Genomic DNA, 26,600 nt, shown 5'->3' with positions numbered 1-26,600 from the left:
CCTTCCCATGCTCTGGCAAGGCCAGCTCACACCTGGGAGAGTAGTGGTGAGAGCACATTGTGCTCCTGCTTCCTCTTCCCCAGCAAATCATGAGAGCAGGAGCACCATGAGTGCTGGGACACAGCAGGGAAGGAGGAGGTTTGTTAACAGAGTCCAGTAATCCCCATGGGCACAAATGAGGACACAGCAAAGTCAGCATTTTCAGCCCTGTAATCTTCACAAGGGAATGAAATCCTGCAAGGACAGCACCTGGCTCCCAGCAAGGTCCCCATCTCCGCTGGTGATGTCATCAAAGACACACATTTTCTCCCAGTGCAATTGCATTTTATTATTTCCAACCTTAGTCCCGAAATTGAGTCTTGTTCACCAAGTGCTAGAGAAGGAGGAGCGGAGGAAGAGAAGAACTGGGCAGAGTGGGAATAGTAAAGAAAAGCGTGCAAGCAGCAGGAAAGGGGACCCTTGCCCTCCTCAGCATCATTGCTCTGTAAAGAGGAAGAAAAGGTTTCTGGGGAGCCAGAGAAAGCCCCTGGCTAAACATTATAGATCTGCCTGAAAGGCCACTGGGAGAGCCCAGAGCTGAGGAAGGGAGGGATGAAGTGGCCATGGATGACTTTGAATATTGAGGCTTTTCCTGCACCCTTCATTTCATGTATTTCTGGCAGACAGTTTTCTTATGTTCAGCACACATTTCTCCTTTCTTTTTTCATTTACTTGAGGAAAATCCCCTGGGTCAGCCAAACCAAATGGCTTCAAGCATAAGAGAGGAAATGCAGAACTGTAAGGAAGGAGAGGAGGACAGAAAGGCAATCAAGAGGAAGGACTGAGCCAGTTTTCCTTGATCACATTGTGGCACGTGGCCGGGAATCACAGGGTCCCCGGGTGTGTGTCCTCCCATCTACAGCAGCCGTCCACATGTCTGTCACACTCTGACACTGGATCTGCAGCAACTGTTGCTTCAGCAGTTGCTGGCACGTCCTTATCATCAGGGGTGTTGGAAACAGAGCCAGAGCAAAATGTCATTAAAACGCCAGCTCTGGACACCAACAGCAGAAAAACAGAGAAGGATTTATCAATGTGAACAAAAACAATGCAATAATTTTTTTAAGTGCAGGTTTGGGGTATCTTCTTTTGGATTTTGATTGATTTTAGATGGCAATCAAAGGAATGAAACAAAATGTAGTTAGTGATGTGTTCTGTTCTTCCTGTGTGGTTTATTTCCACCTGTGTCTTGCACTCTGTGTAGTATGAAGGTGTACAGTGGCTGGGGGCCCTGTCACCACTGCTGGGACCCAGAGCACCGATTAGTGCTGTTGTGTCCCTGCAATGGCAGAGTTATATAATTATGTCCATTGGGGACCCTTTTGCATACTACTGAGGGACTATCATAGGCTGTACCTTGTTTACCTTGGCCATTTAGTGGCGGAGGCTGCTGTGGTCAATATCCAGTTTGTTTCTGTAGCTCTCGCCTCCTCCCGGGGCCAGCTGTGCCCCAGCACCCTGCCCAGCTCTCATTGTTTGCCTTCGCACCAAGTAGTTTAGATTCACCATCAGAGTCCTCTAATTCCACTGTGGCTTTGTTTACTGAGGTGAAGCAACACACTCAGAGCCCAGAGTAACACAAATAATTGTTATTTTGAAGAAACTGGCCCTCCAGCCCATGAGATCTCAACCTGCCTGCTCTGCCTGCTCAGTGCCAGTGGTACCAGCACATCCAGCTCCATCTCATCTTGGTTTAAACCTCCAACCACTCCTGCTGATACTGTATCTGAATGGAAGTCAGTGCCTTCTCCAGAAACCATGTTCACTGGTCATAACCTTATAAAGTTTCAGGTCTGGGTAGGAAGTTACTTTCACCCAAACTCCAGGACTTTGTGGGCACAACTCCCTGGCACAATCTGTGCTTGGAATAGGACTGAGCACTGCTGTGGCATCACTGAGATGGACAGGGCTAATGCAAACACTATCACAGATCCCACACTTGGCTCCACATAGTGTGAATACCTTGGACATAAACTCTGCAGGACTGGTGCCCAGCCACGTGATGGTCCAGAGCAGTCAGCTGGCCTGGGCTGTTGTTCAGCTTGTACAAACCGTGGTCCAGCACAGATACAGCTGAGCTGTTCCAAGCTGGGTCCCATTCAAGTTCAGGGAGATGCTTCATGTTCAATCCTGCATCAAGAAAAAGTATCAGTATCAGCTACTTTCCTGAAAACTGTGACCGATTTGTTTTTACAGTGGTGAAACTTTGGCAGAGTACATCTCTTTAATCAATGTAATAGTTTAGAATAAAGGAAGAGAAAAGGCATCTTGTGGCCACAGCTTTACAGGGTGGTGGAACAAGTGGTGCAAATAAACTGCTGAAGCACCCTGATGTGCCAAGAGCCTGCAAGGATAAATCTAAGGGAAACATTTAGAGAGGCATGAGCACTACTCAGTACTGTCCCATCCTCTCTTGAACGGAGAACATTGTAGAACTTCCTGATGTTCTTTGCAGTCAACCTGTAAGCTCATGGCTGGTAGGAGTTAAGAATCACATGTTCATGCTGTCTTTGCAGTATCATCTATTTTTCTGGGGGTGTCAGGAACATAATCAGCTGTCAGAAAAAAGAGAGGCTTGGGAAAGCAAAGGATATAGTTTTCTTGGCAAGTACACTCTCCTCATCTTATGTCCTCTGAATCTGGACTGGAAGGACTAGTCACCAGTCCCCTTTCCTGACTGGTTTTTGCAAGACCTGGCTCAGCTAATGTGCTGTCAGCCACAAATCCTTATCTAGATGTCTCTTTAAAGCCATCTGGTCTTTTACCACCTGAGTGATTCATTTGTGTTGAGCAGCAGCAGATGACTCTCAGCATCAAATACATTTTTGCCAACGTTCAGTAAACTGGACTATATATGGTGGTTTACTACTTGCAGAAGTGCCTGAAAGCTTGTCACTGTGTTTGTGGAGGCAGATTCCATCTGAGTGGCTTCCTGAGTGAGAGTCATGGACATCTAGGGAATATGCAGGGATGAGGCAGTGATGCACTTGTCCGGAGCTGCGTGTGCTTCGAGGAACTGGTCGCAGCACTGCCTTGCTTTGACAACTGAAAACAACCAGCTTTTCAGTGCAGTAGTTACTTGTCACAAGGAGAAAACAGCTCATAATTTATTTTCAGGCATGAGGTCAAAACAGTGCAGCTCGGAAGGGAAGTGACTGGTGCAGAGGGTTGGTAATGAGATACAAAGCCTTTCCCTGTGAGGTTAAACCAAGCTTCAGTCAGCAGTGACTGAAATCTTTTATCATTTGACAGTTGTTCACTGTGGCCTTTGCAGTGTTGGCTTCTCTCCCTGACATCTGAGTCAGTACTTGCATAACCAGCCCCCTGCCTGTGCACCCCATGGACCTGCACAGGGGTCAGGCTGGCAGGGAAGCACCTGCTCCTCACACCAGGATCACATTTGTCCTGTGAAGAGGCCTCCTGGCCTTCAGAGAGTTCTGGGTTGAAGGTACTTTCTCCCAGATTTGATGCCCCGAACCCTGCCCTTTTCCAGGTGGTGGGGTGGAGGTTGTAGTAACCATCTGCTGTAAGCTGAAGAGCAGCATTAGAGTGGCTCTGCCAGGGCTGTAGCAGCAGCCTCACTAATCTCTCCATCTGGTCCTGGCTGGTGGAGTCATCGCTTCCCCAGGAGGTCTGGTCCTGCCCTCAGGTCTCCTCCTCACAGCCCACTCTCCTGTGTGCACAGATTCTCACAGGGTTAAAGCCTTAAACAGAAATGCTTACAAATTTTCTGTGCACTTCCTTTCCTAGACCATTGCAGAGTTTTGGATGACAACAGGACAGGCGGTTAAACCACATCCCACAGTCTGCTCTTTAATGCAGTTTCTTGAGTAATCAATGCAGCTTTTTTACTGATCCATCTGGAGCTACTGAGATCAGATATTTAAGAGCTGTCCATGCTTTTTTTGTCTGGCACATTAGCCACTCAGAATTGATCCCAAATCTTCACCTTCCAGTATATTAATTCATATTGTAGACTTTGTTTGCACCTCTTGTGCCAAAGCTTTTGGATACTGTGTTGTCCTACTCAGAGAGGCAGCAAACTTCAAGAAAAAGCCTCTGCAAATGTGCCTGGTTGGAGATGCACTGAAGCTTTGGCCTGATGCAAAGCAAACACCAAACAATCTGTTCATCTGATGTGATTTTTGTGGCTGCTGACTTTGCCTGGCTCCTGCAGCTCCCGTTTGCCAGTGCTGTGGGTTTGGCTGTCTGTGAGCAGGCATGGCTCAGCTTCCTGGAGGTTTTTAAGATGAGACTGGATGTGGCACTTAATGCCATGTCTAATAATCACAGTGGTGTTGGATCAAGGGTTGAACTTGATTATCTCAGAGGTCTCTTCCAATCCTGTTGATTCTATGATTCCTGAGTCCAAGGACTGAAATGGTGGCTGTGAAATCCCTGCTCTGCTTTAGAGTATTAACTTGAGTGGGAAATGGTCCTGGTTGGCATGTCAGTGTGAAATGCCTGTCCAGGGCTGATGCTGGTGTGTGGGAATGGGATCAAAGTCTCTGGGGACTTAGGGAGTCACCTGCAGAAGGATGAGAACAGTGGTGATGAAAAGGAGCAGAATGAAAGGGCAAAGGTAGATCCACTTAAATAGATCACATTTACCGCTGAGCCAGGGAAATCTCTGGCATGAAGGTGTCCTCTCCTCCAAAGAGTCTGCTGTTCAGGTACTCACTATCAACATGCTGAGTCCGTTGGGCTCCCATGTTTTCATTGTCTTTGAAGCAGGATGACAGCTCTGGGGAGTAAAACAAGCCAGGAATGTGAGTGCTGCCATGTGCTGGAGGCATGCTGTAATAGTGACCTGGGATGGGCCAGGGGTTGAAGCTGGGCTTGGATGACAAGGGAGGGGAGGATTTCCTGGAGAGGAAAACTGCCTGGCCAGCCCTTGACAAAAATGTGAGCGTGCTCTGCCGAGGGGCACTGATGCTCTTTCCTACCACAGGGCTGGCTGCTGAGAGGAGGTATCAGCTGGAACCAAGCACAGAAAGCCACCCTGTGCATGCTTTGGAGTCTGGTCTTAATGGTGTACTGGTGACAAGACAAATGGGGGAGAAAGGTCTAAATCATCCTGCAAACAGAAGATGAAATTAAAAGATAAAAGGAAATGTGTGAGGAATTCCTCTAATTTACAGCATCAGTCTCTGGTGGACCTGAAGTGGAGCGTTAGGTGCAGGAAGCATGGGGAGGTGAGGAGATGATTGGTCTGCAGAAGAAGGAGGCAGTTCAGGAGTCAAGAAAACAAGTGTGACTAGGAAGGCACAGGCCAACCTTGTGTCAGGTAGTTGGTGCAGAAATATCAGAAATGTGTGTGATCAATATAAACACTTGGCAATAGAGATAATAAAATAAAATTGGACCAGGTGTTGGTTGATCTAATGCAATGGTCATCACTGAAATGTAGTCCCCTCCCATGAGTCTGAATTTTATTTGTGGGCAGGTAATAAGAATAAGATGATGGAGTTTAAGGGGACCTCCAACTTGATAGGATCATTGAACATCCCAAAGTGAGTGTTTATTCATTCCATGTAATTGATATTTATCCAGGTATAAGTTTAAAGTTCCCTTTAGACATATGTTAACAAAGTAGAGATTAATTTCTGGCTGGAATCTTTCAGTAGGATGGGCCCAAGTGTTCATGACTCTCTAGAGCAGGTAGCATGCTTGCTAAGCGTGTTTGACTTCACAGTTGTGGCAACACCAGCATCTAAAACTCTGTAGATGTAACTTTTGGTAACCCTTGGATAGACTCTTGGGATACCTCCTAGCTCCATCCTGAAGTTTGAATGTGCAGATGTGATATTGCTGCTCTTCAGCCTCGTTTCACTGCTGGGTGTCATGACAGTACTTACTCTATTGGTAAGAGTGTGGGGAGGCACAGCAAGAGGACAGGGCTTCATTTGATTGAAATCTACCCACCTTCTGTGCTGGGAGAAGAAGACAAGATGGTAACTGATTCCTCATATATGGGAAGCATGGACTTGCCAGGGGTAGGTAGATAAGTACGTCTCATTTCAGAGTGTATTTTAAGTCTTTTGATATGATTGTGGGTTTGGTACATGGCTGTGCAGCTGCCTTCTCCCTTTTCTTCTTACTCCTTTGTGGCCTCAACCAGACCCTAGATGGACAACTCTATCCATAGCAATTGTTAGGAGAACTTGGCCTGTAGTTTTCTGTACAATACCAGGGGTATAAAGCAACAATGCCACTGTGCAAAGTGATTTCCTAGCCCCTCTCCTGCTGCACGCCTGTTTGTGCCAAAAGGAGTGTTGGTACTGCATTGGAAAACCCATCCTAACCAGAAGTACTGAGATCTGAGGTTTATTGTAACCACCTCAAGATCTAATTGTGAAAGGCAGAAGAAACCTGGTGCTGGTGGATCATTTCATGGGAAGGGGAGGCTTCTCTCTGTGCCAGCTGGTGTCTAGGAAAAGCAGCCATTTACTGCACTAATGCTAAAAGCATCATCCAGTACCAATGAGGCAGTGGAAATTATACTACCAAGTGGCATAAGGAGTAGGAGCAGTCCCGCAGCAATTTATTTTCAATCAAACGAGAGCCATGGAGTCATTAATTATTTCCTCAGAAGGCTTTGGTAGGTGTGCTAGAGAGCACTGGGCTGTCTCCGCTGTGCCATATGTACACAAAGGATTAATTCCCAGGTTAGCAAGAGAGGAATTATGATGAGACACAAGTCTGAGTCAGACACAGTGGGAAGAGGCAAATGCCACAGGCTGAAACAGTGCTTGGACTCTTGTTGAATTTTGAAGAGAGCTAGAATGAGGGAGATTTTTGTGTGTGTGTGTCTTTTAATAAGAGAAGGACAGAAGGCTTTAAAAAATTAATTCAAGAAACAAAGAAATGTCAAATTATGGCTTCATTCTCTAGCTACAGCTTTCCTGAGGATTTGGAGTACTTTGCAAGTATTTAATTACTTGCACCACAGTTCCCCTGTAAGCACTGCATAAAATAAACAAAAGTAAACCGTGCTGTGAGACCTGCAATCCAGCTGGAACTGCGGTGCCATTGCTGGCACCTCTGGAGCTATACTGTTCATTGCCAGAGTAGGAAACAGGCTAATATAAACTGATAAATTAAATAGAGAACAGGTCCCAGGACCCGAGTCCTGAAGCCTCTGCTCTCTCAGCCTTATACCGTGAAGTTCCCAGCCTTGGGAAGTGTCACAGTCCCAGCACAGCCTGTGGCTGTGTGCAGCAGAACAGTGCACCTTCCCCTGACACCAGCCCTGGGGCTGTCATACTGCAAACAGATACCCAACTGCTCTTTATGTACATTAATGTTCTGTCTCTCGGTTACTCAGCGAGTACATGTACTGTGCACACGAAATCACCCGCAGGGATGTCAGTGGGGTTCTGCAGGCTCAGATTTAGACTGTTCCTTTCATTAACTTGCACCTCTAATGACATATTTGTAAAAGATTGGGAGTTTTTTCCTTCAGTTTCCATGATGTGTTCCTCTGCTTTAGTACATTACAAAGAAAAAGTACATGGTTAAGGCATTGTTTTAGTGCAAGCAAACTAAGCAAATCTTTGCCTCAATTACCTCATTTTTTAAAATTTACACTGGCTGAGAGTATCATAAATCATAGACAAAGCAACAACTTACCCTTTTCTGCAACCTCCCAAGCAAGCCGCTTTTCAAAAGCTGACATTTAGTGTAATGATTAAGTATGAAATCCCCAAGTGTGAAATTAGGCATCAGAACAAGCAAGTGATTACTTCCAAACTTGTCTTTATGTGTTGTGCATACAGCATCCCTTCTTCCACCTTCCCCCTCCCTTAATTTTCCTCCCTTTTCCTTTCCTTTTCCTGTCAAAGTGCAAAGCCTTCAGGCCAGGGTGGTGCTCTGCTTTCCCCCTGTGAGGCAGGCGGCACTCAGTGGGTGCTACCAGGAGCAGAATACGAGCCACGATAATGCAGGCGATGGTTTGGAAACTCTGCTGTGCAAAACCAGGGAGAGAGGCAGGAAGCAGTTCCAGCAGCCACTACAGAGGGGAGGGTGATGGAGATACCGACAGTGCTGGCCACCGAAGTGTCTCCAAAGACAGGCAATTTGCGGCTTTATGTAATGGCAGGGGAGCATTTAGCTCAGTTTGGTTCAAAACAGCCAAGAAAGTCTGGATAGGACAAGTGAGGTTGATGTGGAAAGAGCTGTTAAATTCTCGCCTTAGCAGCCAGCCTCTTTGCTAAAATAGAAAACAAAAGTTACTTCATTAAAGGCTCTGAACACAAAGTACTCCGTGCAAGTTTAAATGCCGGGTGGTGTATTAAGTAAATAAAGTTGTCCTGCTGTAGGCATTGTTTCTCCCAGCAGCCGGCTGTGACCAGCGGTCAGACCAGTGACCCTGCGAGTCTCTGCCATGTGATGCGGGGCAGTGCCTGGCTCCCTGCGCTGACACGGGGCTGGAAGTCAGGGGAGACTTGCCGTTCAGCACACTGATAAGGGCCAGCTGCTGCACGTGGCTTATTGGCATGGATTGGCTTATGCTCGTTAGTCATCTGGTTTGGATCAGAAACTCGGGGTCTGCACAGATGTCATGTGTCTCTCCAGAACAGTTTGATTGAAGAGGATTGATTGATTTTCGTTGCAGTGACTTTTCAGATGAGTATCAGAGTGCTGCACAGTTAGCTTTTGCTCTGGCCCAGCAGTGGCTTTGGGATGGCACATCCCAACCTCAGGCAGCAGCTGTGGGATGGCACATCCCATCCCCGGGCAGCGGCTGTGGGATGGCACATCCTATCCCCGGGCAGCGGCTGTGGGATGGCACAACCCATCCCCGGGCAGCGGCTGTGGGATGGCACATCCCACCCCCGGGCAGCCCTGGGTCTGCGTGGAGCAGGAGCCCTTAGGGAGGTGGCCCTCCTAACCTCCTCTTGCTGTGTTGTCAGTGCCAGGAAAGTGAAAGGTTGGTATGTACAAACTTCTTGGCCCTGTGCTCTGTGGGTGGTGGATGCACAGGAGGGTGAAGCATTCCTTGCTGACAGGTGTACAGATGTGTGTCCAAATCTCCTCCTCCTGCTTCTCCTGGTCCTACAGGATGTTTCCCCATCAGGCTGTTCCCTGCGGAGGATCACTGTCAATACCCTGCTCCTGTCACTGGCACTCATGCTGGCAAGGGACACGTTGTCTGTGTTTCTGACACCACGTCCTGGCCACAGCCATATGGTGTCTGGTAAAGTCTTGGTGCTGAGTCTCTCAGTATAATTAAGCTAATTGTTCATGCCTGGCCCAGGCAGTTACTCGGTGAATACCTCAACCTCTTCATTCATCACCTGTCAGGCTGTCGAACAGCTCTGGAATGTGCATTTGGCTGTCTCAAAAAAGCCATTCTTTGCCTTCGGGCTTGTGGGTGATCTCCTTTGCTTTGCTATGAATTATTTGCCTGTGGTATTCTCTCCTGTATTTGCAAGACAAAGGAGGAGCATTGGCAGAAAATTAGGACTTAGAAGCCAGGCTGGAACCTGCCTGCCAATGAGAACTAGTAAAAGCCCATTGGGAGGGGTGTTGGACACCAGCATTTCTGGTCTCTGCTCCCTGTGTTTGGATCCCGTATGCTTACTGCTTTGTGAGCTGACATAACGTGTTAAACCTTTCCAGATTTGACAAGTACATTTAACACACATAAGATAACCAATGTATGGTTCTGGGCAAGGTGGAAAATCCTCTGTCTAATCATCAGTGCAGGAGAGATCTGCAGTAAGCCCTTTAAAGGATACAGCATTGGGGAACGGTTTCTCCTGATCAGCCTTTCCTCATAAAGGGACCTTGAGATCTTCAGAAAGAAGGACAATTCTCAAAACTTTACTGATTAAACTCTTCAGCTCGTGATTTTCTCAGTTTTATGAGGAAAAGGTGTTACATTGCAGATTCCACAGATACAAGTGTTGTTCTAGCACGTAAAGAGGCACAATTAGAGTCCTGGAAACTGATGGGACTCTTTTCTTTGGTTCTACAAAGTGAAACAGCTTCTAAAGCAAAAGTTGGAGCTTTCAGGGTCAAGTATTTCTGTGGCCAAGACCACTTAAGGAGTGCTTTCCTTTGCTATGTTTGAACTAATATAAAGAAATTAGGTTTATATCACAAAAATACACATTTCCCTATGAAATTTTCAGGCAGCATGTGATAATTTAATGACTTAAAAGGTGTATTTTTCTCTTTTCTTGATTAATAACAAAGTCTGAAATGTGGTTTTGGAAACAAGTGGAATCAGGGAATTTGGAAGGACTGGAAGGCCTGGCCATGATACAGGTGAAGCACTGTCAGTCACAGATACAGGCCCTGGGGTTCAGCAGCAGCAGCTGAAGTTCTTGCATAGTGGGAGGCACCTGAAGTGGTGTGTGAGTGCAGTAGGAAATTTCCTGGGCAGTATCTGTGGTATTTTTTGGTAGAATAACTCTTCAGTTTACTTTTCAGGCTTGCTTTCTTCCCTTTTTTTTAAGCTAGCAGGTATTTTACAACATTTAGTGTCAATATTAACAGTACTGTTTGGATAGGAACAGCCAGTGGCCATTTACCTGCTGATCGGTTCTGAGTTTTACTGATATTAAGTGGCATGAAACCTCATTTCCCATAATTTGCATCAATTTGCTTATGTGTCAAAATTAACATAGTATTGTGTATGAAGAGGGAATCAGCTTAATGAACCAGCAGCTCAACTTGTGCTGCTGAGTACTTAAAATTCAGCAGCCACAGCCTGCTGCCTTCTCTGTTTCACTGCCAGCTGAGAATGGAAATGAAAGGACAGTGCTGTCCTGGGAAGGAATCAAGACAAAAAGTGTTACATGGAGCCACTGAAACTGGAAATTCCTTTTGGGTTGTTGTGGGGTTTTTTCCTGAAAATTTTTAGTCTGGATGGTAAATGGGTATATATTCCTGTATATAAACTTTGGAAACTGATTTAGCAACAGCTTTATATATTAACAGTGTTATTATTTGCTTGATCAGGTACAGGATGAGAGAATATCGAAATGTGATTCCTAGGAAAAGGTAAACTACAGAACTGATTTGATTTTCATGGCCAGTAACTCTCACCAGTTTTAGCAACTTCAAATGGAAAAGTAAAGTTTGAGAGCAGGCTGCTGGCTCTGTCCTTTGGACCTGCCACAGGGGAGGGCAACTCTGTTACTGTCCCCCTGAAATTCCTAGCAGCATCATTCCTGGGCGAGTGATTCCAAAAGGTCATGGGGGTAGCAGCTGTTTTGCTTTCAGGAAAAGGGTTGATAATAAAAAGGGAGGCCTTGGCAGGAATCACTGGGTTGTGAGCATCCTTCCTCCCAGAAACCACCAGATGCATCCTGCTGGGTCAGGCATGAAAAGCAGGTGACAGAAATCCTTGTGGGTGTCAGCCTGGGAATGTAGGAAACGTAGGAGGGCAGCCACCCTTCTTCCCTTGGGAGTACACAGATGGCAGAGCAGCACTTTATCCTTGCTTTCCTGTTATGTATCCATGGAGGGCTGGTTTGGCTCAGAATGCCCAAGTAGGTGGAGAGCTTAATGCCATGCAAAATAGGGGCTTTATTTAAAAGAAATAGTTGCAAATGCCCAGGGAAACAAGTGAGGGGAGTGACATCATTTTTGTATGTCTGTGCCCAACTGGTTACCAGGCAGTGCTGACTTGGGCCAAGGAGTGGGCACTACTGGTCCAGCAGCAGGGGCTCCTGGATCCAGCCTGGGGTGTGCAGCTCCATCCCAGCTGCAGCTGCTCAAAGAGAGGCACGGCACTGAATTCTGGGCTGTCCCTGTGTGCTGTCACTGTCACAGGGGGAAGGCAACTGGACACAGGCCCATTCTGCTCAAAACTAAGCCTGGTGCTGTTTAGTTCTGTTAGGATCTCACATGCATATTCCATGTAAAGCCATACTATAATTTGAAAAAAAGATTCTGTACATTAATACGAATTTGCAACATGTATTCATATATTCTTATGAAAATTCTTATTCATATGCATATTCCATTTTACAAATGTTAGAACTTACGTTTACTTGATAAGGAGATAAGTTACCATCTTTATTTGCTCTTGTTTTGTCCCCAGAAAGGAAATGTCAGGATGAATCAGAACGAAGAAAAACTCTTGGATTGTTTCAAAACTGGGCAGGGATGCTCAATAGAAAACACTGAATCACAGAATCATTGAATGGTTTGGGTTGGGAAAGACCTTAAATATCATCTAATTCCAAAAAGACAAAACTTTGTGTTAGCAGTGACACAGTAACTGATCTGCTAGACTTTTTTTCTCTCTTTTTAATTGTTTTTCCTAAAATTCTTCTTTTGTGTTATGAATAAGGAACAGCTATTTAGTTTCTTAACATGAAAATACCACATTTCAGTCATGTAGTTACCAGAACCAGTAGTTTGTAGCCAATGTCAAACGTTGTTTCTTCTCTTAAATCTTATGTACATACTAAATTATTTCAGCTTCATTATAGAAAAATCTAGACTTTTCTAGTTCTCATTGCTTAATTGTTTTATATACTTTTTCCACAGTGAACTGCTCTCAGCCATGGGATAGAGCTGTAAGTTGTCTCTTCATTAGGTTCCTTGTACTGCAGTCGAACAGGGCACCTACTGCATGCACAGATAATATATTTACACCAGCAGCGCAGTAGGACTAAAGTTAATGCAAAGTTCTGTAACTCCTGTACTGATTTTTGTCTGGGGATACATTACAGATTTTCATTCTTTTATGTTTCTGGCTTTTATAAAGACCTTTGCAGGGTTTAGGGTGTTGAGCTGTATCACAGTAGCCAAAAGTCTTTTGGTTTAATAATCATGAAAAATATGTAATGTTTCCTATATGATTACACCTTCCATCTCAGTACTGTACAAATGTAAATAACATAGATACCACAATAGTGCTATGAGTTAGGCTTTTAAAGGATTGAAAAACTTAACTACAAAAATTTAATCAAGTAACCTGCAAAATAATTACCTTTTCTCCTCTACCTCTGTGAAGAAACTGAGTCACAAATTGAATCTCACATGCATTAGGGTGTGCCTCACAGTGAGTACTTCATGTTTTAAGGGCCGGGGTGAAACAAACAGTCCTAAGACTCAGTGTTGTGGAGTCACAGATGCTCTTCCTCCATAAAAGCTCATGCCAAGTGTCCAAGGCTGGCATCCAAAAGAGCTTCACCACTACTGAATGTTCTTATAAACGGGCACCACACTGTCTGTCCTGCCTGGGCTGTTACATGTCTGCAATGAGGTGGCAATAGTTTTCATAGGAGGTAAGGGATGTTACTTCCTTGATCTGCTTTGATCCACATCTCCCTGTGTCCTACAGACGTCCTCTGCACTTGGCAGACCATTGTTCAACTGCTGAGTGTGTGGTTTCCTTATGTCTGGTAAAAGGTCTTTTGGCAGAGCCTCTCGATTACTGGAAAGGGTTCTTGTGGGCTTGCTGATTACATTAGCACACAGTGAACAGATCCAGCAGCAAGACTTTAAGATCTAATGGTGTTTTTCTGCCTTTTGGTGGTTTTACATTTGAATCGATTACAGGTCCCATCCAACTCAGCCTCCGGTCTGGTTGCTCAGGGAATGTTTGTACATCCCTAAAAACATGAAGGAGCATCTTCCCCAGAACTGTTAATCTAAATTTGTCTGTAAGCAAAAGACTGAACAGGCAAGTTTGGTGTCCTTTTAATCCTTCAGGAGGTGGAACACACACTGCAGTCCCACTGAAATCAGAAGCTGAGGACACTCAAAATGCCAGGATGGTTATTCTTGCTTCTCCCCACGGTGTGTCACATCTGCCAGCATTTCTGTCTGCCTACATCACCCAGTGTTCACTGGGCCTATGTTGTTGCTGCTTGACTGGCAGAGCTGCAGAGCTTGTTATGAAATGACATGAAGTCCTCAGAGGGCAGCTGCAATTTTGGAAAAGGACCAAAGAGAGGGACTGAGTGGTGGGTCCTTTTGGACTCCAACGAAGCAAAAATTTATCCATGTGACTTAGGATTTTCTTTGAAAGAAGCAAATGCAGTACTCTGCACCACTAACCCACTGCTAATAAAAAACATGACAGCTTAATTATTTTCCAGGTTTCCTGTCGAGTGACTCTATCATCAAAAAGTTGTCTCTTACTATGTAAAAGCTGTCAAGAAAGGTTGTTTTCCAATGAGAATAATAGTTAAGAACAGTTATCTATATTCCATGTTAATTCCTTTCTCCAGATATGTCAGGAGTAGTAGTTTCTTCAAATAATAGATCCCTCCCTGAGTTCTTGGATTTCCAGTCTTTCAAGTCAGGCATCTTAGTAATTGCTGAGTTTTATTCTCACTTTCCATCAATACTAAGTTTTCTTTGAAAATGCTTCCTGTGAGGTAAAATGTGACACTGAGAGACAGCAGATACAAAGTGAGCTGTACTAATGCACTTTACCCCAGGCTGAAAGGAAGGACCGGTGGAGGCTCAGTTACACCAACGCAAAACTTTTCAATGGGAAAACAATCTCTGGTGAAGCCCTGAAAGCTCACAGTGAGAAAAGGAGCATGAAGAGCATCATCATGTTTTCAAACACTCATTTGACTGTCTTGGGATTTTATTCTTATTAAATGCTGTCTTATCTGCTCCCTTTTGATGAAGTTGAGTCCCTGATGGACTGCCTGATCATCAGCACAAGTCTCTGGAAGCACAAGAAGTGAACCAAATTCAGAGATCTTGTAGCCCACTTAAAAATATGTATCCCTGCTCAGTGTCATAGCTTTCTTGTTTCTGTCCTGATTTATGCTGCCAGCAGAGAGTCAGCCTTTGTTTGCTGACGTACACAGAGATGTAACAAGAAACACAGATGTTGGAACTTGAGTTTTCTAACTGGTTGTGGATGTCTGCTGGTTCTTAAATGGGTAATAAATATAGCTTAAATCTGCATGATCACAATTCAGAACTGCCCTAAGAATGTAACCAAAAATACAGCTGGGTTAGAGGCACATGTCAAGTAAAAACAGGAGGCTCACAAGAGAAATTGTCTGCTGCTGACACTGATTTTTGGCAAAAGATGTGATTAATCTTTCTCCTCAAAGGCTGCTGAAAACAATTCTAGTTTGTACAAAGGCAATGCCAAGAGCCTTACAGAAAGCAAACTGAGGCTCATGGGAAATGTGCCCCATTCCTTTTTGCTTCTGCTCCTAATTTTATTCTAACTGCTGGCTGAGATAGTTAAAATAATGAAAAAGAAAAAAAAGTTGCCATTAAAGCTCTTGAGCCATTTGTCAGGAGACAAAGGTAATCCTGAGACTCACAGGAGTATGAAAATGATAACAAAAAAGTAATACCTGTGCTGAGTATCATTTTAGAAATAAGCACTCAGATGTGATGTTAATACAACACAAACCTCCAGCACTCTTGTCTTGCCTCTGTGCCTCCCCAAAGTGGATCAGACAGTTCAACCAATTTAAAAGAATTTTCATGGCAAGGCAGAGCAATTCCCTTTCATAAACAAGGAGGTGAGATCCATACTCTTAGTTTGGCAAAATATGATGAAAAAGCACAGGTAAAGCTCACTGTAAAGCTGAGATTTCTCTCTGCCTTTCCTCTGAACTGATCTTGGGTCATTATTGTTGTTTACAGCCTCTGGCCTCTCCTCTTCTCCATCTACCCCAACACAAGTGACCAAGCAGCCCACGTTTCCTCTTGAATCCTATAAGCATGAGCCTGAGAGACTCGAAACACGGATTCACTGTTCTTCACCTCCAGATACAGGGCAGAGGTTCTCTTTGCCTCCATCTCAAAGTGCAGCCAAGCCTCCCATCATGACACCAGCTCCCTGTGCTACCTCAAAACCAGTAAGTAAAGCATGTGTCCAGTTTTTCACTGGGAAATGTACTGGTAAATGTGTTAACCGTGTCTTGTGTTCCAACTGAGGGTCTGGAGTGAGTGTGTGTCCATACTCTGGAGCAGCACAAGGACAGTGTTGTGGGCCTTTTATTGCAGCTTTTCCAGGATGTGGCTCAGAGGGCACTGGGAATCCAAAGGTGGTAGCTCCCTTCTGATTTACCCAAATAGTAACTAATTTTTGCACCAGTCTCAAAGCAAGTTTTGCAGTGGCTACAGATCCTGGCATACACTGCTGAGATGCCACCTTGGAGACTGATAATATTTTTTTTATAATTATCTTTTATCTCCCTTAGGAAGAGCTCATGAGAGAGTTAGCAGCCAAGAAGAACATATCAAAAAGAAATTCACAGTATGAGCTTCAGGGGTTCTGAGTTCCTGCTGCCTCTGGAGCCTGAGATGACAGGGACAGCTGGTGACTAATGGCACCAGTTGCCATCACACCTCCTGCCCCAGCTCAGAGAGTACAGGAAGAAGGGCAACACTACCAGGGCATTTATCCAGCCCCTCACATTGCAGAGGTGTCTTTATAAGAGCAGTCTCTTCAGTTCCTGGGAATGCATGTACTCAGCATTTCCTGGGAACATGTGAATCCCAGCCTCTGATATTTTCCACCACAAGATCCACACTACAAGCCACTGTGCCTCCTCCCCTCTACCTTGGCCAGCCTGAACCTCAGAGGCATCTCTCTCCTTCTTTTCTTTCTGTCTTTCTCTTCTTCCTTTTTGCCCCTTCTTTCTTTTTTTGTGTTTATTCCTTTGCATTAACTGCATGTTTCAGTTCCTCTGCACCATGGAACCAGCAGACTGTGATCTGTCACCAGAGTTAACTACCCTGCATCTCTTGCCCACCTTTTCTTCTTTTTTCTTCCCCTCAAACTATAAAATCTTTGGATTTTTGTGTATCTAGAAATGTGAAGGATACAAAGGTTCATGAGATCAGTTTCTCTGTTGAACAACTGCAAGTTCTATTTTGTTCCAGTGCTCTGCAATTTATTTAAAAGCAGGAAGTTTCCTCCCACTCGCCCGTGGGAAAGCTGCCCCAGGATCTGAACACAGCAACCCCAAAACCTTTCAGCTTCTGTGTTGAGTCCCTCCACAGCAGCAGCAGCTGTTGTGATGCTGAAAGCCTTTAGGTCCTGCGTCAGTGTTCAGGTACCACTTTTACGTCATTCATACACATCCCTTAAAACACAAGCCTTGTTTTGGGGCCCTTTCTGTAAAGATTAGGAAGTCTCTGATTCTCTACCTAATTTTTTTCATGGACAGGTTATAACTCTTTGCTCTTATAATTAATGGCCATTTTTATTCATTGTTTGCTACATCCTGTTGTACCTGTAGCCAACCTTTGTTGTTCTAGTTTAAACAAGCAATCAAAATCACAGACTTTCTGTTCTGCTGCTATGAAAAAGTAAATCATTAAATTATTAAAATAAATCCTATATTTATAGTTAGGGAACTCCAGCAGTAAATTTTGTCCAGCCAACTCACTGCCTTTCCATGGCAGTATAGTCTTGGGATACATAATTATTGAAACCCAAAGGTTTGTAGGACACAGAAATATTCTGAGTAGGTTTTAGTCAGTCATATTATTTGCATATGAATGTGTTTATCTCTGTTATGCAGCTACAGAGCAGTCTTTTGTACCTGTTAGAATAGAAGTAAGGAAAGAACATAATCAGCATATTCCACTGACTAAAAGACTGAAAAGTTTATTTTGTTTTTTAATTATTTGCTGATTCAGACAATATGAAGTTGAGTAGAAGATGCCAGAATAAAGAAACAGAATTCTTAGCAAGTTTTTATGAATGGTTGTGGTTGTATACCTGTACAAGAGAGAGTCTGGGTGGAAACTCAGCATGTTGGACTCAATTGTCTCCTGTTAGAAGGTACTGAAATACATGAGATGTTTAGCACCTGATTGTCTGGCACTCTGTACTCATTTATATCTGAGAACCGTGAGTGTACAGGGCTGTGAATCATTAGGTTTTTGGTTTACTTGGTCATAAATGTCAGCAGCCACAGATCGGTGAGGAACAAAGCTCTGGATGTTTAATTTTCAACAGAGACTGGAGAGAGAGAGATTAGATTTGCCATGGTCTTCCAGTAGGAGAAACTGTTAGAGGGGAATTCTAAGTTCCTACAGAAGGGCATGAACCTGAATCTGAAATGTGTTCTGTCAGGACTGTTGTCTTCTGATCCCTGCAAGTTACTGACCCAGCAGTCCTTCTTTACAAAATGCAACAGCAGTACTCCAGCATTATCTGTTTGAGTACTGTGTTTCAGACATTTCATTTATTTTGAGCTATGTGTTAATAAATACATGATTTCATAATCACATGCCATAAACAAATCTGTAGAAGGCAAACTCAATTTCTTGTTTACTTACATCACCATTTGCTGGCATAACAAATTCAGTTATCTTAAAAACACACCATAAATTATAAGATAAATGGTCTCACAATGGCCATATTGTTGGATGACCAGTTTAATAATAGGGAAGCTTCTATGCTGGCATCTGAAATGAGAAGTGGACTCTTATCTACAGGGCTCTGTCACTTAAATCTCATTTACTCATTACATTGTTTAACTGGTGTTGATAATGTGCGAGATCCCAGAACTGTTATAAATGATTCATGATTGCTGTAAGTATTGCAGGAGAAAAGAGGAACCCTTGGACCCAGACCTGGAATTACTATTTAAAAAAACCCAGAAGAGCAGGAAGGTGCAGTAGCAGGACTTGGAATTATTCTTACCCCATTTTTATAATTAATTGCATTTGAAGCTGATTCTGTACTTGTTTTTTTATATGTCTGAAACTCTGCTGCAGAATGGCTGAATCTGTTCAGTCAGAGAGAAGGCATAGAGGAAAGAATAAACATACTAATTTCCCAGCAGATATGACCAAAACCTTTCATGTTTTAGCACTTACAACAGTGTATATTTTGATCTGATTTTTAAGCCTTCGACTCTGATAAATAGTGGGAGACAGTTCCTGGCAGCAGGAGATCCTCCTTCGTGGAGTATCATCTCAACAGAGTATACAAAACTGAGCAATTAATCTCATGCTAAATGGATGTCTGTGATTATCACTAAGGTCTGGATTTATCCCACCTAACTTTAGAAACATATCTGAGCTGCTTAAGCTGGGAGTATAGTGGCTGTAGCTGTCCCTGTATCCCCCAGAGAGGCATTTGCAGGGGATGAATCAGATCTCCAGGGGCTGAGCAGCCTCTTGTGCTGATTGCAAAGGCAGTGACTCTCTGGGTGCTGCATTTCTGACTGAGGCACTTCTGCTGGGTGCCCAAAGCAGGATGTGCTGCGGCTGTGCCACACCACTGAGCAGCTCCTGCAGGCTTTGCCCTGGGTGTGCAGGTGTTCCTGGCCATGGAGTTAGAAGGTTATAATGAGAAATTCAGCTGATAAGAGATCAAAGCTACACCTAAAGATTACCATGCGCTGCATTACACAGGGAAGGAGCGATTTGATTTTTCACAATATAGTTCATGACTCTGTACTTTGGCCTGGTGTTGTTTGGATGGTGTAACCTTCAGGCAGTAAGTGGTAAACGGTAACTCTTCTCTAATGTGACATTACGGACCATGAAAGGAATGTGCAGAGGCTGCATGTTCACTAATGAGAGTGTTTGCTCCGTTTTGCCCATATTTTGAAGTGGAATGTGGTATGTTGAGCTCAATGTGATTGTATCCTTTTCATTTTATCTTTTCTTCTTCCACTGGTGTAAGACACTGTGAAAATAGCACTATTCCCTGCCTCCTGCAAACACAAGCATTGCTGTGGTACATCATTTCCTGGCTTTATAGGTTTCCCCTTTCCCAACATGAAAGGTCCAGAAGGTGCTAGCTCCAGATTGGAGAGTTGCCTTTGAGGTCTCTTTTGGTGAAAAACAAAGCTGGGGCTTCTTCCTCTGCTCACAAATGACAAAGGCAGAACATGCCTAGAAATAGTCCTTTCCCTGTGACTGTGTAGTGAACCACTCTGCTCCAAATAACTTCCAAGCCAAGTAATTGCTCACAATGTTCTTAAAAAGAGGAAATATTAGAGAGAAGGTAGCCTGAGACTTACTCTTATCTTGTTTGAGCAAGTCCCTTTTAAACTGCAGACAGAGCACACATGAGGGACTGAAAGAGACTGGTCTGTGTTCATTTTACACAGTCCCTTCTGTGCTATATGGGAGAGCAGAGACATAATGTACAGCTGGGAGTCTTCCAGTCCTAGATACAAGAGGGAAACCAGATTGTTTTGCAGCTACTTGCTTGTTAAACAGTAGCACTTCCCTGCAAGGCTATTCATGCTGTTTCTTAGCCAAAATGTAGTAAACTCCCAAACAGGGCTGTTAACTTGTTCAGCATGAAAGGCTGTTACATCACACCCTGCGCTGGCACCGAGCCTGGGAACCAGGATGTGTGCAGCAGGTCCCTGGGTTTGGCTCTCTCCAAAAAGCCACACCACCTATCAGAGCTCTGTAATCCGCCAGCTGATCATAGAGATTTAAATCTGATGAAGAGAACAGAGGAGCGTTCTTTGATTCTGATGTTGTCAGGAAAAAAGCGCAGGCTGGGGAAACAAAGGAATGCAGTCTGCAAATGCACCAGAATTCCTTATTTCAGCATTCCTGTGGTTGAAGGCAGTGTGAGGGAGCGCCAGGGCAGTGCTGTGACTCAGCTTTGGTTTGCACCACAGTGACTGATCACCGAAATCAGAGCCCGAAAGGCCATCATTTACCAGTGGTGAAAGCTCTGGCAGTGCTGGTGTGTCCAGGTTCCTTTTAAGTGCCTTAACAGCAGCATTCCCTCTGGGAGGGGATTGTGTTTTCTAATAGGTCCCAGGGGCTGTAACAAGCTGTCCTTGTTTAAGCATTTCTCCCTATGGGAACTGTTGCTATCCATGTGAAAGTGTGTTTAATTTTAAAATGGTATAGATTTGTCCAACAGTTGGCATATAACTAATTAATTGCAAACCTAGTAAAGCAATAACTTTGGGATCGACTATGCAACAATTATGAAAAAGATTACTGGGAAAATGTTTTCAGCTCCCAGATTTGATTTCAGTCTCCTGAGACATCATGGTATATCCACTGAACAGGAGAATTACTTAATTTGGTTAAAAAGTCCATAGTGACATTTACTGGGACATAAAGAATAAATAAACAAGTGAACTCACTTGGACCTTTCACTGAACATTATAAAAATAGAAAGTCTCAGCTACTTCACACTAGTTTTTAATTACAGGTCACATTTTGTTAATATTCTGTTTTCCCATTTCACCTTCTCCTATGAGTTGTATCTTTGGTATCACATTTGGTATTTTCCTCCCATTTTAGTATTTAAAATATGCAACAAACATCTTTCTATCCCTTCTCTAGTGGTTGATTTTTAAAAGCTACTTACTTGTTTTAGAATAAAAATGTCAGATTACAACCACTCGAAACACTGGTTTTCTCATATATTTGTATTCTGGTTGCAGTGTTCAGATTTGTGCAATCAATCTTACAATGCAGAGAAATTGTATTGCATAAAGATGATTTTCTCCTGCCCTAAGGAAATGTGTGTTTGTGACAGCTTGTGGCTTTTTCTGCAGCCACAGAGATAATTTAATCAGCCATCTATGGATTCACTCAGTGGAGAATTTATTTTAATGACATAAAGTCCTATAATTCCTGTTCCTCCTAGTCCTAGATCAAAAGGAGGAAGGCGAGGTGGAAAGGAGGAATAGCCACAATGCTGAGTCCAATCAATTCATAGCTGCTCTGACAGCTCTCATAAGGCTATAAGTAGCTAAGGCAATTAAAACTAGAGCATCTCTGGGGCTTTTTTAGATACACTTTGGTACCGAAATCATGACCCCTGCATCCTGAAGAGAGTTAGTGGCTTAAACCTAACTTACTTCTGTCACCCTAAATCCTGCACTGTGCATGGTACAGAAAGCTAAACCAAAGGATCTGGCCTCGTGTGTCCATATAAATAGATACCTTTTGGTTAAGTAACATGATGTAAGAGGGTGCTTGAGGGGCAACCTCGGTTTACCCATTGAACTGATTTCTCATGACACAGTTTATTTCAGAATTCTAGACTTGATAGTTTGATAAGCATCCTGTTATTTTGCTAAAAGATCAGAACTTCTCATAAGAGTAAACTCCATTAGAGTGATTAGAAACTGGATACTCTGATTTAATGGAAAGCTGCAGTTTAATGTAAGATCACTGACAGTTTCTTTCCAGCTGTATCTGGGTAATTTTGGATAACAAAAATTATTTACCATCTAGGCTGTTTGTTCACAAAGCAGTAGGGATTAGAGACCAAAATCTTTCCATGAGAATGGAGGAGAGATTCACAGCTTTGAATCTATTTGGTTTCACCTTTCCTGCTTCTGGATCAGACTAGAGGGAAAATATAGCTAAAAATAAGCAAAAAAAAAAAAGCTTTTGGAAGGGAACTATTAGAATTCCTCAGCATCTGCATCTCTCTTAACCCAGTTTTGTCTGTCTTTTATTTTTAGATAGTCCTTAATAGCCAACAGAGCTTTAAAAATGTAAAAAGCTGGTTGATACCAGAAGGAAATTTTCTACATAAAGCAGTCGTATTCTTTTCTCCCTTGCTCACAACATTCCCCAATCCCTGAAATAAACTGGTGAAGTTGGCAGAAATAAATGGGACATCATGAACAAGACTCACTCTTGTTTGGCTTCTTTCTCCCAGCTTTCATGTTCCACAGTGTCACTACCTGCTTGTGCATGAGAACAGCAATACAGCTCTTGAAAAATGCAGCTTGTGTCTGAGATTTTTTTTCTTTTAAGATTACAATCAAGCAAGTTTGGCCATTTGAAAGTCAGCTGCATGGGCTGCTGACTCAGAAGAGGACTAGATACCATCTTGGCAGCAGCTTGGAAAAATGTTTCCATTGTGCTGGTGAAATGAATGCAAAATATTTATTCTTTGAGCTTGTTCACAACAGCAGCTCAGTTTTCAGCTGGAACTGAGGGTGGGGCCATGTGGAAGACTTTTGTAGGAAGACAATAATGATTTGTACAGGGCCCAAGGTGCACATAATCTTATTGTATGATTAACAAAGGACAAGGCTCCTACCATATGGGGCTTATAAACTGAAGTGTAAACCTGTGAATTAATCAACAGAGAATAAAAGAGAAAAGGTAATGGAGGCAGAAAGGCATCACAAGAAGGCAAGGGGACAGAATTCAAGAGGGGATTGAGTCATTTAGTCTTTTTGCATGTTTGATGTTTCAGTAAACTGCCAGTGGCAAGGTCAATACCTTAGACTTCTGACATTTTGATCTATCCTCCTTTTTCACTGAGAACTGCACAAGGCAGGGCACCTGCAGTGTGTAGGAAATCTTCCTTGTACCTCTGAACAGAGAGTTACTAATTGCTGTTTTGTGGTATAAGATACAAGCAGAAAAATAAACATGCTTCTTGCCCTGAGGACCTTTTTGTCCAAGGGCCTGATCTAGCAAAACAGGCTGGGCAAATTCTAAAACTATAAGAAAGCATCGGCTTAAACAGGATTGTTCCTAAACGCTGCTCCAGTGTGTGCTTGCAGAAGAGATTTTAAGTGTAGCCATAACATAGTTAGCAATGACAGAGGGCACTGAGGAAAGGTAACCTGAAGGTTACAGCCTGTTTGGTTGAGGTTGCTATGTATTTATGTTTCTGAGTCTCAGGTGCTCTGGTGCTGTTTTGTTTTGGCTGATGTTGATGTGGTGATGGCCTTGCTCCAAGAAAACACTTCAATGTGTGGTTGATTTTAAGTATATTGGTAGCCCTGTTGGAGTCAACAGCACTAAAGCACTTAAAGCTATGGGCATGTCAAGTCACTTTGCTGGATGAGAGGCTCTGTACAAATTTATGGGCTATTAAAACACTTAAAAACGACAAGCACAAGTATGGAAGATGAGAAAGGAAGGTGATGGACAGAGAATGGGAAAAACATTTGGGGAAAGCATTACAGGTTTAGAAAAGGGTAAGTGAGGTAAAGAGGCTGGGAATGAAGAGAGAGGGGAGGGGAGAGGAGAGGGAGAGTAAGAAGAGGAGAGGGAGAGAGAGAGGATAGGGAGAGCGAGAGGGAGAGGAGAGAATGGCTCCTGGTGACAATGGAAAATAGCTCCTGACTTGGAGAGCAGCAGCTGCAAGATTGCTATCTGTGCTGTTGTGTGTTTGGTATTTCAGGCTTTGGGTGTTGGGATTGTATTTACTTGAAAACATTCGTGGTGTGTCCTACCTCAGGATCCAGCTCCTTGCATAGACAAGAACAGCTTCTGATGAAGATGTGGCTGATGAAAGACAACAGACCCTTTTCATACTCCTTTCCCTTAATCATACCACAAATGACTGCACTAAAGTACATCCCAACAGGCAACTTGCACACAGGGACAATTCTGCCAAAGCTGATTTCTTAGGGAGCAATGTAGGAATACAGAATCACACAATCATTCATGTTGGAAAAGACCTCTAAGATCATCGAGTCCAAGCTGTGGCTGATCTCCACCTTGTCAACTGGACCATGTCTAGTTGTTTCTTAAACACCTCCAGGGGTGGTGACTCCACCCCCTCCCTGGGCTGTCCATTCCAATGTTTAACAACCCTTTCTGTGAAGAAATTCCTCCTGATGTCCAACCTAAACTTCCCCTGGTGCAGCTTGAGGCTGTGTCCTCTTGTCCTGTCACTGGTTGCCTGGGAGGAGAGGCCAAGCCCCACCTGGCTACAACTTCCTTTCAGGGAGTTGTGGAAAGCAGTGCAGTCACCCCTGACCCTCCTTTTCTCCAGGCTAAACACTCCCAGCTCCATCAGCTGCTCCTCATAGGATTACTCTCCAGACCCTTCACCAACTCCATTGCCCTTCTCTGGACTCATTCCAGCCTCTCAGTGTCTTTCTTGCACAGAGACACAGAACTGGACACAGGACTTGAGGTGTGGCCTTACCAGGGCCAAGTACAGGGGGACAATCACCCAATGGCCACACTGTTTTTGCTACAAAATAGTTGCCACAGAATGTGCACAACTTTCTTTCCTGCAGTATGGCCTCAGAAAAACACAGCAGGATATCACCGAGCATGGCTATGGTACAATATAAACTGGTCACCATGTAGGTTCTTCCGTCATCCAAGATGTTACAGGTACAGAGGTTACACTCTGAACATTTCTCATGACCTTGAGCATTTGCTGTGTCAGAGAGAGGAAATCTTGGAATTCAATGAGCGTTTCAGTTCCAGAGTCAGTAAGGCAAACAAGAGTTTAAAAAGGGGGAAAAATAGTGCCAATATCTGGACATGGCTTGGAGACCAGAGAGAGCTGGCTGCAACCATCTGTCCCATCAGGGATCACTTGTGCAACTCTAAGTCACTTGGTCTCTCAGTGCCAGTTTCCCATTTATAAAAAAAAAACGGGGCTACTCTAAGTCAGAAATGCTATGGTGATAAATGTATAAAAAAGTTCTGCATAACCAAGATATTTTTTGAACAGAAGCTTAAGATAAGTTAAGCACAGATAGAATCTGTTGTGTTTAAAGTTTGTAGCAACACTGCAGACTGTCATTGTGGACAGGGAGCACTCATGTTTTCAGAGCACATTAAGATGTACACAAAAGGTCACTGTGAAATAGGCTGTTCTTCTGAGCCCCAGGGAGGCAAGAAATAATTTCAGCTCTTTGCAAACATTTAATTACATCCTAAATCTGCATCTAAGCGTATGTGCTTGTGAACCCATTACTTGCCATATCCATGCTGTAAGCATCCACTGCCCATGGATGCACTTCTGTATCCGCATCTCCACAAGCTCTGCAGGAACATGAGAATGGTGGCAGGCTTGTTGGGGGTGTATCCCTGGTCCTTAGTGTGGAAATAATTTCAGTTTTTTTCAATTCTACTTCCTGGAGTACAGGGATGAGCCTTACCAGTATTTGCATGTCTCTTTATGGGATTGTTTGTAGTCGTGAAACACTGAACTCAGGTGCTTGATGCACTTCCTGCTTAGCACAGCCCTGGGTTCAGTCCTTCCAGGCAGTGTCAGACACAGAACCAGTACAGAGCCCCATCTGGTTTCACTGGTAGTGTACCTGAAATGATGGAAGGATGCAGCTAAGGGGCATGCAAGACAGAAGGAAGATACCCAGTGCATGTTGCTGTCACATTGCACGTTTATTTCCTGCATAGAAATGAAAAAGAAGCAGCACAGGGAAGTTAGGCCTGGAGTGATCAGCAGTGGGTCTGGAGCAAATTGAAGAAGAGGGTTAGTTTCCTCAAGCTTTTCACATTCACTGCCATCTGAAAACCAGCTTTTAGTCAAAAATTAATTTATTTGGAGGTTACAGGTCAACTGTAGGCTCTGTGTTGAAGGAAGTTTATTAATATATTGGTTTGTTTGTGTATAATAGTTACTAGTCTGAGATAACAGACTTCACAAGAGGAGCCATAATAGCACTCATGCCTAGAGTTTGTCAGCTGTGGGGTGGGCTTAAAAGCCAATGCAAACACAAAACCCCCAAGTGCTACGAGGAAGTTCTTCCTGGTGTTCAAAGTCCACCCAGAACTGCACTGAAGAATACATCATTCTTTGCCTGCCTGTTTGAGAGCACTTCCAGAGGCTCCTCCTGGAGTTCTGCAGAGATCCTCGGTCTGATGAGCCCTGCAGAAAAGTGGCCACCTGCAGCAGCTGCTCATTTTCTGCT

At 43.8% G+C, this 26,600-nt stretch overlaps 1 protein-coding gene across 6 annotated transcripts in view; it reads left to right on the top strand.

Annotated features, from left to right (window-relative positions):
- The window catches only part of PRKAG2 (protein kinase AMP-activated non-catalytic subunit gamma 2), a 207,442-nt gene that overhangs the window by 122,975 nt on the left and 57,867 nt on the right, over nt 1-26,600 (top strand). For all 6 annotated transcript variants that reach the window (XM_071560637.1, XM_071560639.1, XM_071560638.1 and 3 more), the window contains one exon: nt 15,637-15,851. In XM_071560637.1, the coding sequence (XP_071416738.1) occupies nt 15,637-15,851 (215 nt within the window). The remainder of the gene's footprint in view (nt 1-15,636; nt 15,852-26,600) is intronic.

This window comes from Pithys albifrons, chromosome 7 (genome assembly GCF_047495875.1).
Source record: "Pithys albifrons albifrons isolate INPA30051 chromosome 7, PitAlb_v1, whole genome shotgun sequence".
Classification (NCBI taxonomy): domain Eukaryota; kingdom Metazoa; phylum Chordata; class Aves; order Passeriformes; family Thamnophilidae; genus Pithys; species Pithys albifrons.
This window is presented reverse-complemented; position numbering and strand designations above follow the sequence as displayed.